General features: G+C 38.4%; 2 protein-coding genes across 2 annotated transcripts; both read right to left on the reverse strand.

Moving 5' to 3' along the window:
• Positions 1–229: 229 nt before the first annotated feature.
• Positions 230–10,618, reverse strand: usp36 (ubiquitin specific peptidase 36). The gene is made up of 20 exons (XM_055152373.1): positions 10,434–10,618; positions 8,248–8,513; positions 7,936–8,157; positions 7,730–7,840; positions 6,843–6,945; positions 6,696–6,763; positions 6,534–6,604; positions 6,369–6,451; positions 6,175–6,286; positions 5,961–6,101; positions 5,769–5,869; positions 5,548–5,686; positions 5,086–5,439; positions 4,777–4,998; positions 3,970–4,100; positions 3,084–3,770; positions 2,811–3,001; positions 1,586–1,774; positions 1,386–1,501; positions 230–1,222 (listed from the first exon to the last, which is right to left on the reverse strand). Exons 2-20 carry the CDS (start codon positions 8,498–8,500, stop codon positions 1,094–1,096), a joined length of 3,423 nt encoding a protein of 1,140 aa, XP_055008348.1. The 5' UTR covers positions 8,501–8,513; positions 10,434–10,618; the 3' UTR covers positions 230–1,093.
• A 700-nt stretch (positions 10,619–11,318) lies between these two features.
• timp2b (TIMP metallopeptidase inhibitor 2b) lies at positions 11,319–15,234 on the reverse strand. The gene is made up of 5 exons (XM_020932985.2): positions 14,934–15,234; positions 12,461–12,561; positions 12,277–12,382; positions 12,063–12,187; positions 11,319–11,984 (listed from the first exon to the last, which is right to left on the reverse strand). Exons 1-5 carry the CDS (start codon positions 15,061–15,063, stop codon positions 11,787–11,789), a joined length of 660 nt encoding a protein of 219 aa, XP_020788644.1. The 5' UTR covers positions 15,064–15,234; the 3' UTR covers positions 11,319–11,786.
• Positions 15,235–18,509: the final 3,275 nt, after the last annotated feature.

Here is an 18,509-nt window from a genome sequence, read left to right on the forward strand (position 1 = left end):
TGATCCATTGGTTCTGATGCCTTGGGTACTTGTATAAAACAGTTTCTACATGATGTACAATATGGAACATCTTTTTAACAGATGGTCAAGGTAAGGTACAGGATAAAGTTGCTTCCTGAGGCTTAGCCCAGTTTTTAGTGACCAGCAAGTCTTGTAGAAATTGCATAGATACAAAAATAGATGGTGGAAATTATTTCTTAGCATGTTGTAATACATTCTAACACAGTGCCCGCAGAAAACAAAATCATTTTATTTAAATACAATAATTAAGATTGTTGTGAAGTTAATTACAGAAAGTCAAGTCAAACCTTCAGACAGGAGAATGTAGGACTGGTGGATGTGAAATTCATGGAACAATAGCTGCACCTTTTAACGGCTCTCTTCTAGGTTCCTCCAACAACCCTAACCTCGTCATTACAAAAACAATTGCACTTTAAGTTGTTGATAAAACTAACTGCAAATGATAAAAAAAAATACCTAAGATTAACTTGAAATAAAATCTGATAAAATCAAGAAAATATAAAGAAAAAATAAAACATTAATGGAACAGCATGCATGGTTAGAATACTGTGGCAAGTTTAAAGTCATATTTTTACCAAAGGGAGGCAAAACTTGGTCCTTTAAAACAAGCCACAAGCACATACAAAATAAAAGACAGAAAATGAAAATGCAAAAATGTAATATTTAATTAAATGAATAACAATCTATGGGTGTAATTTGGTATAAGAAATAAGAATGGAAAGGTCACTTCCACATCGAACCAGAGCCCTTGGCTGAACAGCAGCAAATTAGACTAAGATTGTGAACAGTTATTAGCAGCCACTTTACCTTTGAGACCACAACCTTTATCAGATTCATATGGTTAAGCTTTCTTCCAAACATATTTATAGTCCCCATTACAGATTAACTCACATTTATCGAGAATTGATCTAAAATTTGCAATGTAAATTTCATATTGGTTAACCGTGACACAAAATCCCTGCTGTTTAAAAATACCTTTTTTCTCAGTCCCACAGCACAAAGAACACAAGGTAAAAGGAATAAGGTATCTGTCAGAACCAGGTGAACGTGTCAATTTCTCGTCAGTTTAAACTCAGCGCCTGATTCCAAATGCTCTCCTCCCTCCAGGGGTCACACACCACTTGTTCCTCTGGTCCTGGATTTTCTGGAAGATGCTGCCGCTTCTCCACTTCTCTCTTTTATAGTTTTTTACTTTTTTCACCTTTTGAAAAAAAAAGTTGTATTAGACAGACAGATACTTAATTGATTCCAAAGGAAATTCTAATTCAAATTTTGGTAGCAGCAACAATGAAACAAACATAATAACATTATAATGCATAAACTAATGCATGAAAGCTGCACATAGTTTATCACATCATATTTACCTTTCCCCGATCAAATTCTTCATCCCATTCATCAATCACAGTGTTACACTTGGCATGGCGTGTATCCTCAGAGGCATCTTTACTGATGGCAGACGACTCACCATCCCAACTGAGGACTAGAATAAAACATCTAAATTCACCACAATGCTCTTTGCAGTAATACAACAACTGGTATATGAAAGAAAATATGTTGTACTCACCATTAGCTCCATAGGCCTTATCAGTAGCATTCTTAAGCAGCTCCTCAACCACATCACTAGACTTTTTACCGTCCCACACAGTAGGAGCAGTATGGGTTGGGGTGTTCTGGGACTCTTTTGAAACAGGAGCTGGTGCCTGGCTCCGCTTGTACCCATCTTTCACTTGACTGTTCCACAACACTACCGGGGCTACACAGCAAAAATATGCAAGACAAGGTAAACGAGCATGATTTATTTATTTATGATTTATTTCTTTATTTTTCATAAACATTGTGTCCTCAAATGTAAAATACAAACATTTATTTAACTCAGTGTTGTCAGGTCCTACGACTAAAACAATCTGCAATAGCCTCAATCCAAAAGGGCTTTCTATTATATGTCCATCTAAGGTTCAGTTGTGATTGTGATGACATTTCAAAACCACTAGGGGCACATGTTACAGCAATTTTAACTTAAATACTTAATCATGTTATAGCAGGGGTCTCAGACTCGCGGCCTGGGGGCCAACTGCGGCCCTTGGAAGGATTTTTTGCGGCCCTCCACTGAATTCCAAAGAATAATGTCAGTGCGGCCCGTGGTAGATGTACGCACAATTCCACCCCCCTACCGCGGGCGTAGCCAGGTTTCAACCAGCAAGGAGTAGGCAAAAGAAGAAGAGTAGACATATTAGTTTAAACTTACGTTCTGAATACATTTTCATGTTCTGAACTGTTATTAAAGATTAAAAGTGTGTTGCGTGTTGTTCTTTCTCTCTCGTTCTCTTTTTTTTCATGCAGCCCCTATTTATCGAATACTTAATGCGGCCCAGTCTCACTCAGACTTCATCTAATGTGGCCCCCAGGTAATTTGAGTTTGAGACCCCTGTGTTATAGTCTCTACCTTTACCTAGGGCTGTCCCAATGTTGAATATCAGCAGCGATAATGAAAAATTAGCTGGAGTCTATCGGTTCCATGATACCAGTTAAACTGATATCCTGATTGGGCCTTTAATTGTAGTAAGACTATGTCATATGGAGCTGTTCTGTAGTGATTTGAAGGATTAATAACAGTTACATAACACAACTGGATCTCTTGTGTTTTAAAGAAGTAAGTGATACTGGCAAAGTATCGATACCAGGACTGAAAAAGCTGGATTGCTGCATTCCTACCTTTGACCCCAACATGTTGTCATAGTTACATTGTATAAAAGGACAGAGCTTCAAATAAACGGTGTGGTTGTTCTTACCGGTACTTTTTTTGTTGGTCTTTTCTTTTTCTGGTGAAGGATCCTGTAGTTTTTGTGGCTCACTATTCTCAAAATGTTTGCTCTCCTCCACCAGTCCCAATTCTTTTAGTTTCTTCTTCTTGATTTTCTTTTTCAATTTGATCAAATCTCCCGTGTCACTCTGAATAAGTGGGGCCTTCAACTGTTGAAAGCTGCAAAAAAAACAAAAACAGTAGTACATTGAGACAAAATATTCAATAATATACAAATGTTTTAAAAACAATTTTGGAGCACCTTTCTGAAAAACTGCCTGTCAGAGCTGTGGCCTGCAGAGCCTCAAGTAGCTTTTTCCTCTTCTTTTTCTTCTTCTTTTTTAGCAAAACTTTACTATCTTCCTCGTTGATAGAATGGGATTCACAATGCTCTGGGGATGTGCTAACTACCTTTTTAGACTTTCCAGTGTCAAAACTGGACGATAAACTCCAAATCCCCCCTTCACACCAATCTTCATCTTGAGCTGATGTTTCTCGATGGTTTTGGACACAATCCTTTCCTGTAAATTCACCATTCTCTCCCTTTCGTTTTCGCTTTTTCTTTTTGTGTTTCTTTTTGCTCATAGGTTCACTCGTAGGTTCATTCATAGCTTCAACACTTTCAGCTTGTGTCTCTGTTAAAGCTACAACATTACAATCCACCTCAGAATGTCGCCTCTTCCTTTTCTTTTTTTTCTTCTTTTGAACGACCTCTTGATCTATGCCATTGTGAACATGTTGTTTTTGTTCTGTAGAGTTAAGATTGCTGAAAGACTTGTTGATCTTTGGGGCCAGATTGTGAAGCCCATTGGTGATAAAAGAAAGGCTAGAGGAGAGTTTTTTAGGAGGGGAAAGAAGAGCTTGTGTCTGGGGGCTCTGCTGTTTGAAGGTTCCACTTGTGTGAGCAACCAACGAAGAATTGACTTTAGGTGAATGGAATGGGTCAGCTCTATGGAGAGATGAAGAAAGGTAAATGATTCATTTTCAGTCTGTAACACTACAATTAAGACAATACGATATATATAACAATATTGATGATCTCTTGCTAAGTTTAATTTAGTTTTCTTTTTTGCATATATAAAATGCAAGCTACTAAATTGTTCTCAGCATATCAGCCAACACAAGGAAAATGTGTGTAAAGGTTGTACCTGAGTGAGTGTGTTGATGGCAAAGAAAGAGGGTTTAGTTGAGTTTGATGAGTTTGATGCATAGGGTCACTGGACAGCTGGCATGGCAAAGAGGGCGAGGCATCAGTGCTGTTGCGACTCTCCCTGCGAGCCTGCAGTTATCGACATAAATAAAAACTTGGTGGTCTAAAGAAAATAGCCATGAATGTAACAGAAGGGTTCAAATAAGGATTGGGACAATGGATGGTGAAAAATATGGAGGGAGCAGAACAAAAGGAAGAGAGGATGTTGTAAGAATTAGAAATGTTTTTACGAAAAGAAAGCAAAGGAATAAAGACAAACTGAGCAAGGAAACTATGTGACAGATTAGACACATTAGACAATACATGAGATTACTGGATATAAAATATCAGTAGACTTAAGGACAATCTGTATCCCTTTTACAATACATCCTAAAATGTGCCACATTTCTTTTAAGTAGCAAAAGATGTTATGGTCTATATTATGCAGTATTTGCTATATTGTATACCTATATTACAATATATATGCATCACCTCCGAATGTCATAAAACTTTCATAAAAGATTTTTATCAATACACGTGCATTGTTGTCTGGCTATTTGATGGAATCAACCTTATTAATGTTCTTAAAACTAATAGAATTAATTGTCCTTTGTTGTATCCCTCTTACAATAGTACATCTTTCCTTTGCAATGTTATTGACATATATTGCTACTGTCCTTTTTGCAAAAATGTTACTATACACAAAAGCAAAATGTATTTCACATTAGTAACAGTTGGAGCTTTGTAAGGCAAAGCAAAAGGTCACCTTCTTTGCAGATAGGGCCAGCTTTTTGGCAGGTGGAGGAGACATGGTGCTGGTGGCTTCAGCAGAGATGTTGTTGAGCGATGCAGTCTTTATTTTTGTCTTCTGCTCCTCCGTGCTCTGAGAGCGCTCCACACTTTTGGCTGGAGATGCCACACCATTGGAGCCTTTGCGAGGAGTGGATGGGGTCTCTCCTACCGGTGCACTTTTAGGTCCATAAGAATCCTATGACACAATAAATATTTGTATTCACAATAAAAAAAAAATATTTATAATTCAAACATGCTTTAAATACACATGTATTTGAATCACCTTTGAATCCGTAGTGTCGGCAGAGGATGAGTCAGACAAAGACTTGATTGAGGTAGACTGTGCCATACCCCTGCCCTCACTGCCCTGCTTCTTGTCCCCTTCTGTCCGAATGACTCCATTGGCAGAAGGAGTTGGGGTGCTGCTACGTGACGGCACCTGGCTCTGAGGAGTGGGTTTCTTCATTTTTTTGAATGGTTCCTCAATGACCGTGGGACCACTCAGCTGTTTGGGTAGACCACCAGTCCAACTGGACAGCCTTGGTTGTGACTGACTGCTCACACCATTTCTAGAAATGGGTAAACCCAAACCTCCATCCATGGATTGAATTTTGCGAAGCTGGGCAGGCTCAAGTTTCTAAAAAATTAAAATTAAAAAACAACAAGCTCAAATATGTTAAAAATGCATTTATTAACTATCACAAATGTCCTCTTATATACAGAATGTGTGTACTTCAAATGATACCTTTGTGATCTGAGGAGAGGACAGAGGGCCATTGAGATTGGTTCTTTTAATTTGGTCTGAAGATGCACCGTTTTTCCCGGGGTTCAATGCTGCCTGCTTTGTGGTCTGGCCATCAGCATTTTTCTTGGTCTCAGGGATACTAAGATTTACAAAGACAAAGCAAATATTATTTTAACTTGGACTATAGATGTGTACATTTTTCACATTAAAGACTCACTTACCGCAGGTAGAAAAGCACATAAGCTTGCTGGTTCAACACCACTTTGATGTTACTAGAGTGCACCATTGAATCATTCATTTGGTACCATTGCCCATTGCTTGCCTGTGTTGCGAGAACAAGGGGAAAAGTAATGCAAAAAATATAAACTGACTGAAGATTTACCTTTTACCCATGTTGGACTAAATATATCTACCTTGACGTAGCAGTAGTAATGGCCAGCATGACAGCTGTAGCCAGAATGCACAAGCACAGCATAAAGGCCGTACATAACTGGATCACCTGAGCTTTGGGACATGTAGGGACGGATGTTTAGAAACTCTGGGTATCCTACATCCTGAAAAGAAGAAAGGTTTAATTAACATCTTGCACAGATTTAAAGAGCATATGAGCAAACAGCTGTAATGAACCTTTGTTATTTTCCCTCCACTAAAGTTGGCAAATCTCTTCAGAGAAAGAGTAAGCACATTTGATGTTCGATGAACTGTAAAGCGCTTGGTAGCTGGCACTTTCTTTTTGCACCTACATAAAGGTATTGGTAAATATCTCAATCTTCAGTAAAACTGATGAGAAAATTATTTATTTGGAATTCAACTCAACTTACTTGGCACACATGTAGGCATTTTCTCCACTCAACACATCTGGTTTCACAAAGAGCTCCAGAGCACGCACAATGTTAGCAGCTTGCTATAAAAGGTACCCAAATGTAACTGATATGTTAGATCTTTAACAACATACATATTATATTGTAGATGTGTGTTTAGCATACCCGAATCTCAACAGCAATGTCCAGGTAGGGGTCATATGTATCTGACACACTTTTGCAAATAGAGCATTTCACTGACAAGACAAGACAAATTGAACTTTTGAACTTTGAAATTCAAGACCAAAGTGAATTTACAGAAATACAAAAACAAGGAAATCCAGCTACCTCTTGACCTGAGGTAACCTCCAAAGATCTGGTGAACCAACGTTGTGGCTTGGGTTTGCCTGTCAAGCCTAAAGACACACAAATATTTAGTACAAAACTTACATTATACATATAAAATTTTAAATATGTACAATTATGAGGTCTTACTTTGGGTATCCATTAAGACAGGCTTTTTGCATGGCATCAATGGTATACCGCAAAAACTCGTGAGCATCCTCCTGGCTGCCGAAACGAAAGTGTCTGGCAATCTCTGAGGAAAATAAAAGTGCATTATAGCCTCTAAACGCAACCATTAGTGCATTAAAAGGCTCTATGTGCAAGTACTCCAATGTTTCAATCAGACTTTTATCATGCACACTCATGGTTTATTTAGTACATGCAGAAAGAAAAAAATTGTTACAATTAGAAGATTTAGCAGCCATTTAAGTACAAATGTCATTCCATAGCATCTTCAACTGGGCATGATAGCAAAGATGTAATAAAAGCCTTATGCCACTATCAGATTCGTAGCTGTTGTTAAACCTCATTTAGATGTGCTTAGTGCACATTCTCAACGACTAAGCTTATATGTTTACCACATGTGTAGTTCAAATTTGTATACATAATTGGGTAAAGGACAAGGATGTAGCCAATAAGATAAATGTCTATACTGGCTTAAAGCATCGAGGAGGTGGACAGGGTACTTTGTGCTAATGCCGTTCCTCCCAGGCTGCAGTCACAAGGAGACAGAGAGGGCATCTGAGAAACAGGGAGGGAGGGGCACAGAACAACACCATTTCACCAGCACAGAAAAGTAGGTCCGGTGCAAAGGGGATTTGAAGGCAAGTGCGAGCTATATTGTGTTTAGTCATCTGCTCCTACTACACTGTATTCATTCACAGCTTGTACTCTGTGCTCCACATACACGCTGCAGTTACGCGTCAGGCTATGGTCGATGTTGCGTCACTGAGCTTCTGGCAGAAGTCAGGTGTTGGACTTCTCACCAAACCTTCAATGAGTGTAGTGCAATGTAAAGGGAGAGTGATGCAACTTACTCTTGAGGTCTCTGATGAAGGAGACTGGCTTTATGGCATTACCAGTGTTGGCAAAGGCTTGGATAATATGATTCTGCATTACACAGATCATACAAAATCCTGACTGGTGACCTGCAAAACACAAGGTTTATGTATTCCACTTCCATTTGGAGAATACTATTGGCATTTACCATGTGAAATCTATACCATAAAAGTGAACTACTCACAAGCCCGACTGTGCTCCTTTGAGAGTAAGTAGTTGGCGAGTGGCGGTGTGTAGGTGAGACACTGCACCGTGGAGTTGAGGAAGCAGGTGTTCCCGAGGTTGTGGAGACCGGCTCCCACTCTGTACACTCGCTCCCATTTAAGGGTCAGCTTATTCCCAGAGAAAAGGAATTTCTGAGGAGCTGGGATACCATCGCTCTGATTTCCTATGACATTTTCTGTGGCTGAAATATATACATTTTAAAATTTTAATTAATTAAAAAAATATACTCAAAGCTGACAATATCATTCTTAGATGCCACATCTCTTCCTACCTTGCCTTTTGATTTGGACAGGCTCCGCGACCTTCTGTCCAGGAGCAGCCTCATTCTTGGGATTGAGGATCACATACTTGTTCTTTAAACTGTCTAGCTGATAGGAGAATCCTTTGCTGGCAGGTTCAAACTCAATTTTTTGCAGAAGGACCTTTTTTGCTGAAGACGCCAGCAATTTGTTGAGATCTCCTTCATCGCTAGTCTCCTTCCGTCCAGGTTTCAATGCCTCCTTGAGTTTATCTACTATCGGCATTGTTGAAACATTACTGCAGAAACACAGCATAACACAGTGAGGTGTGATTGACAAGTGAAGAACCTTTCAACAAACAGCATCACCTCTGGCCAAAACCTCTCCTATAATTACATAATACTGCATAATGCTATTCATTGTAAGACCACCATAATAATCCTGTGTCAATATAAACCACTTGATTGATGTCATGAAATGCTCAGTTTTGCAAAAAAATTGTGTTCTCACAGGAATAGTTTTTTAAATGTGGACACAATTATGGTTATGTTGTTGTTTTTACTTGTTATTTTAAACTTTTTTTCCACCTGAATGGATCAAACATCAATAGGTTAAATATGGAAAAGGAAGTATTTTCCAAAAACAATAAACTACTGCACAGAGTCCAGATGAATGATTCGAGGAGGACATGGAGGATCAGGGTTGTGCTCATCTGAGTGGGCAGTGACGTCATGAAGAGAGGAAGACAGAATGAACATGCATCGAATGCACAAGGGCACAATGACCTTCACATTGGATGCTGACATAAGAACAACCAAAACATGAGAACCACCTGGGGAAAGAAAGAAATAGCTGACCAGATTGTTAACAGTCACTAAAGGAGGGTTATTTACATTAAAACATTGTGTAATTATGAGGTAATAATTACTCAAGCTTCTATCTAATGGAGTTTTGTAAAGTTCTTCCACTTTATTGTCAAGAGACAAAAAAAAGGAGTGCCATTGACTAGGTTCAATACAAAATCCGTTCAATTGCGTCTTTTTGACAATAAAAAATACTTTTTTTTTTTTTTTTTTTTTTTTAAACAAATGCAATTCATTCTTTCCCAAGCCGATTTTGGCAGCTGCTATTACCTTTATTCTCTACTTTTTAACAAAATTTTGAAGGCATGAGCTAAATTGTTTGAACTGTGCAAATAATGTGTACTATTGTCCCCAGTATGATCTAATGCACATATTACAGTGAAAACTAGTACATTTACTAAGCTGAGGGATGAAAATCCATGTTGATTACACATTGTATCATTAACATTGTTAATACAAAGTAAATATATGATTTCTTCGTGATCCGAGTCAAGAGTGATATTCATTGTTATAAAGGGCTTCATAGCACTTTTCTATCTTCACTGCACACACACACTTTGTGAAAGGGGGTGCCTCCTTTACATCAGTCCATCAGACATACTCATAAATCAGTAGCCTAACACATAGTGTCTTGCCCAAGGAGACAATATAAATTAACTACCTTAGGACTGGGGACCGAACCAGCAACTTTGGAACAGATGGTGGAAAAAGCCTCTACCTCTATCGCTTTTCCTTTGCAGTGGAGTCCAAGTTTGCATTAAACGCTCATTTCTAACACTTAGAATGAAAAGATGATTTAATGCAGGTTAGCCTATATGAAAACTGAAAAGGCATACATAAAATTCAGTTCGCCTCCTGAATTAAAGCGTCTTAGTAGATTTGGTTTGCCATTTATTAAAAAAATAAATAAATAAAAAGTATTTTTCGTGACAAACTGTAGGTCTACGATCTACATTACATGGGCCAATCATCAGAGCCACTGTCACAGGCTAGAAAGCTACAGTGCTGCTAACCCGTGATCACATTGGCTACAGAGCATTACACAACATCGAGACAATGCCATACCTTATTTCACGTTAACATGTAAAGAATAACATGTGTATGAGTATTGTGTAAGTCATACATTTAGAGGAACTTGCTGCTTTGTCACATTTGTCCATCTTAAACAGACAGAATCATTAGCACACCAGCTATCGGCTAACTTAACGTGGCTCGCGCCTCTGTGAGCTGCAATGTGGCGTCCCCGGGGTTGACAAGTTGTAGACGCCAGATCCGTAGAACTTTCACCACGACATGACGACCAAAAAGCTGATTTTTAAACATAGCATCCGATCAAATTCCAATCACACGCTTACCTTTTGCTTATAAAGAGAAATGCGCAGTCTAAGGAGGTCTTGCTTTCTCAGCTGTAGCACTTGGGTCTGGTATTTTCGCCCATGCTGCATTATAAGAGGGCGGGGCAAAGCCTGATGGACAGTGTTGAAGAGCCAATCATAGAAGAAGCAATGTAGACGCACATTGTGTTAGCCAATCAAACAGCAGATTGACGTTGCGCTGTAGGCCTACAACAAGAGGACGCTGTTTACCATTGATGCAGCTGGAATGATACATGGTAACAGTTTTTTAATTAGACAGGCGGCCTTATTTGTTTGTACTTGTGCTCAGTGGACACTTGACCTGTGCTTACGGCGTATAGAAGCTAACTCCCATTAAACAGGCTTTCAGTCATTTGCCCCTCTTTAGAATTCAGATCTATGCAGCAGTTGGTTTGCGTTTGTGCAACACGAGCCACGCAACGTGACATTTGGCACACTTTTGGTCGCTGTTGGCTCAAGAGAACTACAAGCCTCTTGAGGTACTGTCACTGTCAAAGATTGTAGATGCCTCTCCAAGACTCTCCACCAGGTGGCAACGACATTGTAGATTCAATTTAATAAGCGCTGTGTCGGCCATTGGGGATCCTGACAGTCAACGTGTCAAATTTAAAGTAAGGCGCATTTTTTAAAATAATATACAATATGCTAAAACATGAACACTATCACATTTTGTTCATGACACTTTATTATTTCTATGTTCTTCCATTGCTTACCCTGGCTGCATTCAGACATAGCTATCAAACTGTATTGAAATAATTACTTATTTAAAAATATCCCATTGAATAATAAAAAAAGCAAGCCTAAAAGCCTACTAAAGCAAATGAAGATTTGATAAAATACTGCATGAAAGTACAAAAAGGAAGATTCAATCCTCCGCAAACATTTATTATAGAACAATTGTTGATCCGCATGTGTGCAAAGTGCATTTTCTCCTTTTGTTAACAAAATGATTTGAAGAATATAAAACATATTATAAACACACTGAAAATGCTAAACCAACAGGCAAAAGGCAGTTCCCGTGCTTTGATTGACATAATGACTGGTTGCCAGCTTCCAGTAAAACTACTGATTAAACATTTAAACATTTACTTTAATTATAGTTATAGTACAAACAAAGACATCAGCACATGAATACAGGTATAACATAATACTGCATTATGAAGGCCCCTTTATATCAGCTGAAAATTAAGTGGTTTGTGGTGAAGAAGTGCTTTATAGTAGTAGATTGTGAAGTGCAGGGTTTGTGGTACAGGAGTCCTGCATTTGTATTGTACAATTATTGCATTTGAGATTCCTGGTAAATGCAGACATTTCAAAAACACAGTGCTGGACTTAGGGGTCTTCTATGTCCAGGAAGTCCTTTTTTGGTGGAGCAGACCCTCTATACCAGGCGCAGGAGTCATCGCTCCTCTTGATGCAGGCGAAATGCTTGGCCTGATTTCCATTCACACTCTTTTCGATGACCCAATCTGTCCATAGGCATTCTGCTGGTCCACTGATTGTGCAAGGGATGGAGGTACAGTGAGTGATCTAAAAAAAAAAATTGGAAAAAACATTAAAATTCTACTTTTTATATGTATATATTATTTTAAAGAAACAAATTCCTACCTTGCAGTCACAACCCATTTCATACCGCTGAACAAGACTTTTCTTCTGTGTAGCACTTAGCCCATCCCAAGGTTCAATGAAGTCACAAAGGGTTACATGCATTGTCCCATCAGACTCCAATTTGCCTATGAATTGAAAAAAATAAAGTTATAAAAAAAAAACAAAAAAAAACAAGACCTTTGTAAACTTGTTGCTGTTTGTATTGTTGCTATACCTGCGATGAGATACTCTTTGCTGTTGGTTTCTAGAGTCACCCCACACACTGCAGAAGTGGGTGCAGTGAAGATCGCATCAAAATTCTGGTTTGGACCTTTGAACATCTAATAGTAGAAACAAAACATTACATGAAAAATGACCACAAACAGGAAAAGATCTGAAATCCAGATTATAAGCAGTACCTTGATCGTCTTCACATCATACTGGACTCTTTTGATGGCATTTCCATAGATGTCATTGCCTGCATCAATCACCTGAGAGCCAACCACTCTTGCTCGAATAACTGAAATGCACATACCAGTTTACATTTGTAATAATGCAGCTAAAACATTTGATCTCTGTGTGCAAAGTAAATATAGTTTTTCTCATCACTTTGCTTATGAAGGGCTTGCAGCATGTGCCAGGTACTGGGAAACAGTGGGACATCAGTGTTTCATCAGCTGCAATCAAAGGAAGGAATTTGTGCTTGCCCTCTCAGAGCACAGAGGAAACCAGTCAGCATTCTTAAACGCTCAACTCCAATGGTTTCTGGGCCTCCGTCTCTCGGCAGGCCAGTCTGGATCAAGATGCTGACAAGCAAATCTACATTTTTATTTCACTTGTCATGTCTTTTCACTCAAGACTTACTGTTTAGTTGAGAAGGAAAAACTAATCATTCAAGCCAACTATTATTAGACCAATATGGATAAGCTTCAAAGCTACAGAGGCAAAACGGCATGTGTCCAACAGAAATCATGAGTAATGCCTTAAGCAAACTTCTTTCATGTAATTCCAGATGTACAAGTGTGCTGACAATTGATCGAGAGCCAATCACAGCAAATCAATGGTGGCATACAAAGTGATGAAACTATACTGGCATGAAATTTACTAAATTATGGTAAAGGATGGTTCCAGGAGACTGGATCATAAGCAGATGTGAGCAAACAACCAACCATGCTGCATCTTAAAATGAACTTTCTCAAGGGCATGAAATAATATAAACAGTGTATGCTTAGAAATGTCATTTTGTACATTATATTAGTCTTAATAAGGGAAATTATTCCCATTATGGAAAGGGCAGTTTAAAAAGTATATACATCTAATACCTAAAATATAAAAAATAATTACTGGTGAGTATGGGGAAAAAATTAGCAGCCTTAGGATTTCATAGTCAGCCATGGTCTTGGCCATTCTTACAGTAAATGTTTGTTTGTACAAACCCATACAGTAAATGCTGCCCAGGGAAAAGAAGAAACAGTTGCATGTCATATAATTGTAGGGTCTTTCCCGCTTTGTTTGACTCTAGGAGCCCACTCAGAGGCTGGACTTGAGTGGAATAGAACCAAGCAGCTCATATTCATATTGATATTCTATCTTTACAGGCCTACTGTTATTATAGTGAAGCAAGCAGCGGTTGATGAAGTCTGATTGCATGATGGGAAATCTGGTTTTAATGTTTTCTTTGTTTAAACAGCTTGCACACGGGCTGTTTATACCGGAAGTCCATTCACTTTTAGGAGGAACCAGAGGGAAGCAAATACATGACACAGCATGACCAGCGGCATTCCTCAACTCCAGCCAAAAGACACTTTTCCTTTGGACTGGACATAGGAAAAGAACATTATGCCTGAACAGTAAAACGAAGTAAGGAAACACTGAAATGAGGTAAACCAAATAAAACAGCAGAGTTGTTTAAATGGCTAAATGATTAGCCGTTATAAAAAGCTTGATAAATACATGTGAGCAGTTTTCCAAAGTGACCCCACACTTCTGTGTTGAGTAAGTCATACTTTCACTAAATGGCAGTTTCTCCTTCAAATGTCTTACTGTGCAGAATTACCACATCATTACAGCGGGAAGTCAGTCGCCTTTGCAAAGTTTCTGCCAACAACTTAATGTGCCAAAACATCACTTTTCATGATTTTTTTTTTTTCCATCTCAGACGCATACCACCACCCTGATAGTGTATGGAGAGTTAAAGGGATCAAGGGCTCTGGTGTTTAGAGGCACTGTCAACGTTTGTTAACTGAGCTCTGCTCTTATGAGACTTCTCTTACTGTTGGTTAATTGAAACTGTGGTAAAATATAAATTTAAAGTTTATTTCAATCTGCCATCTAATCTGCTGCATAAATGGTAACCTATAAGGTTTATCCTCTGAAAGAGAACATTGTGAAGTCTTTGGATCCAAAAGCAAGGGCAACTTTTGAATGGACCTCTTCTTTACACTGGGACATAGCCTACCTCACATCCAAAACCATGAAGAAAAAACCAATAGCCAATACTAGAACAGACAGTCTACTGTTGAATCATAAGCCCAATTAACCAAATGAAATGATTTTTGTACACTATCTAAAGTATAGTTTAGATACAAGGACTATGGCTAGCCTTTAAATTGCAAGTAGCTCATGGGGACTCGTTCACCTACATTACAGCCCACCACCATACGCACAAAGCGCTGCAATGAGACTGTGGGCTATAAAACCTCTCCACTGTCAACAGGACATTACAGAGGTGGGAGGGGGCATCTAGAATGAGTCAGAAGTTTCCATACTTCCAGATGTGTAAATAATAGGCCACTATAGCCTATTATGCACCCGACTCTGTGTGCTAGGCATAAACTGGAAAGCGGAATAATTTGTCCTTATTTTAAATGTGTAAAATATTTCTTCACTTACCGACGTCTGAGTTGCAAAACGCCTGCTGGGGATGCGCAGGAGAGCAGCTACAGGCCTCTGCTAGTTTTTCCACTCGCCAAATGAAAAGGATGGCCAGAGTGACGAGAACGCTGTTCGCTGTCCTAGACATTTTGGAAAATATGCAACTTCTAAGTGAGGAACAATGAAACGCACAAAAAGTTAATAAGTACCACAAACTAGCGTAAAACTAAATGCGAGCAAATATGCACGAGTCACAACAGAGAGTTCATTCTAGTGGAAGTCTGCACATCCCAACTGTGTTTTTCTCTCACTGTCGTAAGTAGCAGCTGAGTTTTATTGGTGCAGCCAGAAAATAGACCCCGCCCTTTCTGTGGTCATAGCCAATCATATAGTTAAAGTGCAAAACGCAGAGGTCGGGGTACTAATTTCTTTACTCTAAATTTTAGTCATCCTTTTCTGTAATTAATTGATTTCCATGGAAATTACATTATGCTGTGTCCCCCGATCTGACCCTGAACTGCACACGTAAAATGTGCAAATAGTTCCCCATTTTACGAGACAGTGACCCGTTATGGTTTCATAATTTTGGGTACTAACTACAGGGAAACAGACATGTCATTAACGGAACTGTAAGCACCCTATCTGATCAGGATCCGCGCTATCCAGCACCTGCAGCCATTCATGAATCAGTGCTAGTGCAGCCTCTGTAGCTCCATGAGGGAATTCTGGAGGTTCTGAGCTTTCGCATGAAGCATGGACTTTTCATATACTGAGAATGAGAAAAACTCAGGCTTATTACTTACATTATTAGTATTTATGAATATTACAATAGGACAATTGGAGAACATTTTTCCAGCTTTGTCTCCTCATGGGCATTTAGAGGTGATAAGTTATGTGGACCCATTTACTAATAATATAGAATAGTATATAGGGGTGTATGGGGATGAAATTTCACTGTTCTTATTAAATGTCACTGGATTTTATAATTATTGCCTTAAAGCAGAACATATCATAGACAATAGGATTGCCCCAACATAATCGCATTTAAATTTTTTTAATATAAAATTCTGTAAGCTCCTTTCCTCTATCATCATTTATATTATTCAGGTATTCAACAGGCTTATTTAATTTATTTTGTCACACAAAAAACTTTTCAAGTCTGAAAGACTTAATTTGTATATTGGGAATAGAAAATTATGTTTCTAATTTGTATTGTTTACCTTGGAAATACTAGCTTTTGTTTTGACTGCAGACTTCTCTTGTAAACTATTATTTACCCTCAAACATATTAGACTGTTCTTATGGGCTATGTTAAAAGTCAAAGGAATGTCATTTGAGAAGCCATTATAATAAGACAGTGAAGAAGAGTGGCATCCCCTTTTAAACATTATGGCTTCAGCGTTTCCCTGTAACCCATGTAAAATTCATACTATCATTATGTTATAGTCATGGACCTTGTCTCATTTTTCATGCCTTGACACAAGCACTGAAGTATTTTTGAAACTTTTTGTATACCCCCCTTGCAAACAGTAGAAGTTTTGACTCTTTAGTTTAAACTTTGTGGTCTTTTATGTTGATATTGGCGTTTATAGCATGGCTCAGAGTGATATGATGATTAGCTATGATGATGAAAAACGAATAAGGACTGGATATATTGTGGCTGCTTTGCTCCATGACATCATACTTGGCACCTACCTCTGGCCACACTGGCAAATATTCCTGTTCTTTTCCATAGATTTGCATTTTTTGTCTAGTCGCTTTTCCTCTCATGTGTCTGAAAAGCAAAGACAGTGAGTTGGGAAATGAGGACAATTCATTGTAGGTGTTTTGGTGGGCATATTATTTGTGTTTACGGTTATGGTAGCTCAAGTTACACAGGATGACAAATATCCCAACTGTCAATGATTTCACAAGTGGCTATGACTCGTAGTCTAGTGGAAGTTACCAAGCACGTAAAAGAGACAGTATCAAGTACAGGGCAGAGGAAATGACGCACACATCCAAGAGTAAAAAGTCTGAGTCTAATAAAAAAAATAAAGTTTCGTTGACTAAGATTCCATCCCCCAATTAATCGACTTAACAACTAAAGGCCTTGTGTTCAATCAAGTAAGATAAAAATTTGTGGCTTTGCTAAATAAAAGTTCAGAAAGCTTTAACTGTTTTTGGTGTGTACGCAAATGCTCTACCAATGACACACAATTTTTCGGGATGAATAAAAATGTTGTTTTTTTAATTCCACTAGAGATTTGTATGAACGCCAGCCAGATATTTTCCATGTCTTTACAATAGCCCAGTTCTGTCAGGTTGTGATACGATAAACTATAAATTATTGTTTCAGAGAGTTATGAGACACTAAAAATAAAGAATTTAGGCCATTTTAGTCATTGCCAATGTTATAGTAAATACTGAAATATTCTTGTATTTTAAAGGTCCTATACTAGCCATGCTAGAACATTGTTACCTCATCAACATACCTGGAATTGTGTGTTGTTTCATTCACACATGTTTGAGCAATCCTTTATTATTAGTCTGTCAACATCTCCAAAGCTCAAAATGCTCTGTTCAATCTTGAGATGTCATGCGGTAGTTTCTTACTTTTAGTACAGTAGAGATTGTTTGTTGTTTGTTTGAGAGAAAAATTCAGCTCAAATATGCAAGATTTTTGTGTTAAACATGTGTGAATGAAACAAAACACAACTCCAGGTAGTTTATGATGATGAGGAAAGAACATTCTAAGATAGATCAGAAAACAGTGTAATATGGGCTCTTTAACATTAAAGGGAAGATTAGAAAACAAAAAACTACACTTTGCTCACTCTGGTATTTAAATTTGAAAAAGTTGAAGTAATTCCACAATAACATTTTGGACACTATTTTTTTTTTTTTTTTTTTTGCCGTGTGATCTTGAGCAATGTAGCAACTTTGGCTCCTGTAGGCAATTACAAATGATCTCACAAGATAACCATTCTCAACTCCATGGCTTCTTTTCCCATACTGCAAATCTTCTTTTAGACCTGGTTTCACTCCCACTGCTCGAAAACCTGGATTATCATATCAACATTTGGTTTTGAGTAGATTTTTGAAAGAAGTGCAAAGTAAGCAGACTTGTGTGTACCACTACAAAAGCTAAAAAGCAACCGTAATACCCAAATGATAGACTTTCAATGCCAGGAATACACTCAAGGGGAAGTGCCTGGCAGGACAAAAAAAGTGGGTCTCATTGTGGAAACTGGTGGGTGGTGTGGTGGAGTGGGCCACTTCCTTTGACCACTGACCAATGCCCCTTTGCCCATATTAACGCCCATATAAGGAAAGGTCCAACTACAATTGTATGTTAAAACATGTGCAGGAGTGAATAAGCACAGACAGTAAGAGAGAAAAGAAAACATCTCATGGAAGAAATAATAGGATTACGTGGTATGGTGACTTGCAGGTCGGGGATGCACACTGCCCACAAGGATTTGTTACAATTAGTGAGTCACTAGTTTACAAACTTTCACTGTCTAAAGTAATAGTAATTTCTGTTCACTCCCAACCCCAGACCATATGGACTGTGAAGTGTGGAAGATCTCAGTTTCTGCCAGGATCTTGGAA

This window comes from Boleophthalmus pectinirostris, unplaced genomic scaffold (genome assembly GCF_026225935.1).
Source record: "Boleophthalmus pectinirostris isolate CB_2022bp ecotype Guang Dong unplaced genomic scaffold, ASM2622593v1 HiC_scaffold_17, whole genome shotgun sequence".
Classification (NCBI taxonomy): domain Eukaryota; kingdom Metazoa; phylum Chordata; class Actinopteri; order Gobiiformes; family Gobiidae; genus Boleophthalmus; species Boleophthalmus pectinirostris.

Bases quoted from the DNA above. Each gene is read 5' to 3' on its own strand.
- usp36 (XM_055152373.1), bottom strand. From the start codon at position 8,500: ATGCCGATAGTAGATAAACTCAAGGAGGCATTGAAACCTGGACGGAAG. The intron at 6,452-6,533 runs GTATGCTAAACA...TACCTTTTATAG, and splicing joins ACATTGCTGTTGAGATTCGG to CAAGCTGCTAACATTGTGCG. The intron at 3,002-3,083 runs GTGCTCCAAAAT...TTTTTTTTGCAG, and splicing joins ACAGGCAGTTTTTCAGAAAG to CTTTCAACAGTTGAAGGCCC.
- timp2b (XM_020932985.2), bottom strand. From the start codon at position 15,063: ATGTCTAGGACAGCGAACAGCGTTCTCGTCACTCTGGCCATCCTTTTC. The intron at 12,562-14,933 runs GTAAGTGAAGAA...TGTGCATTTCAG, and splicing joins GTTTTGCAACTCAGACGTCG to TTATTCGAGCAAGAGTGGTT. The intron at 12,188-12,276 runs GTATAGCAACAA...TTCAATTCATAG, and splicing joins CAAAGAGTATCTCATCGCAG to GCAAATTGGAGTCTGATGGG.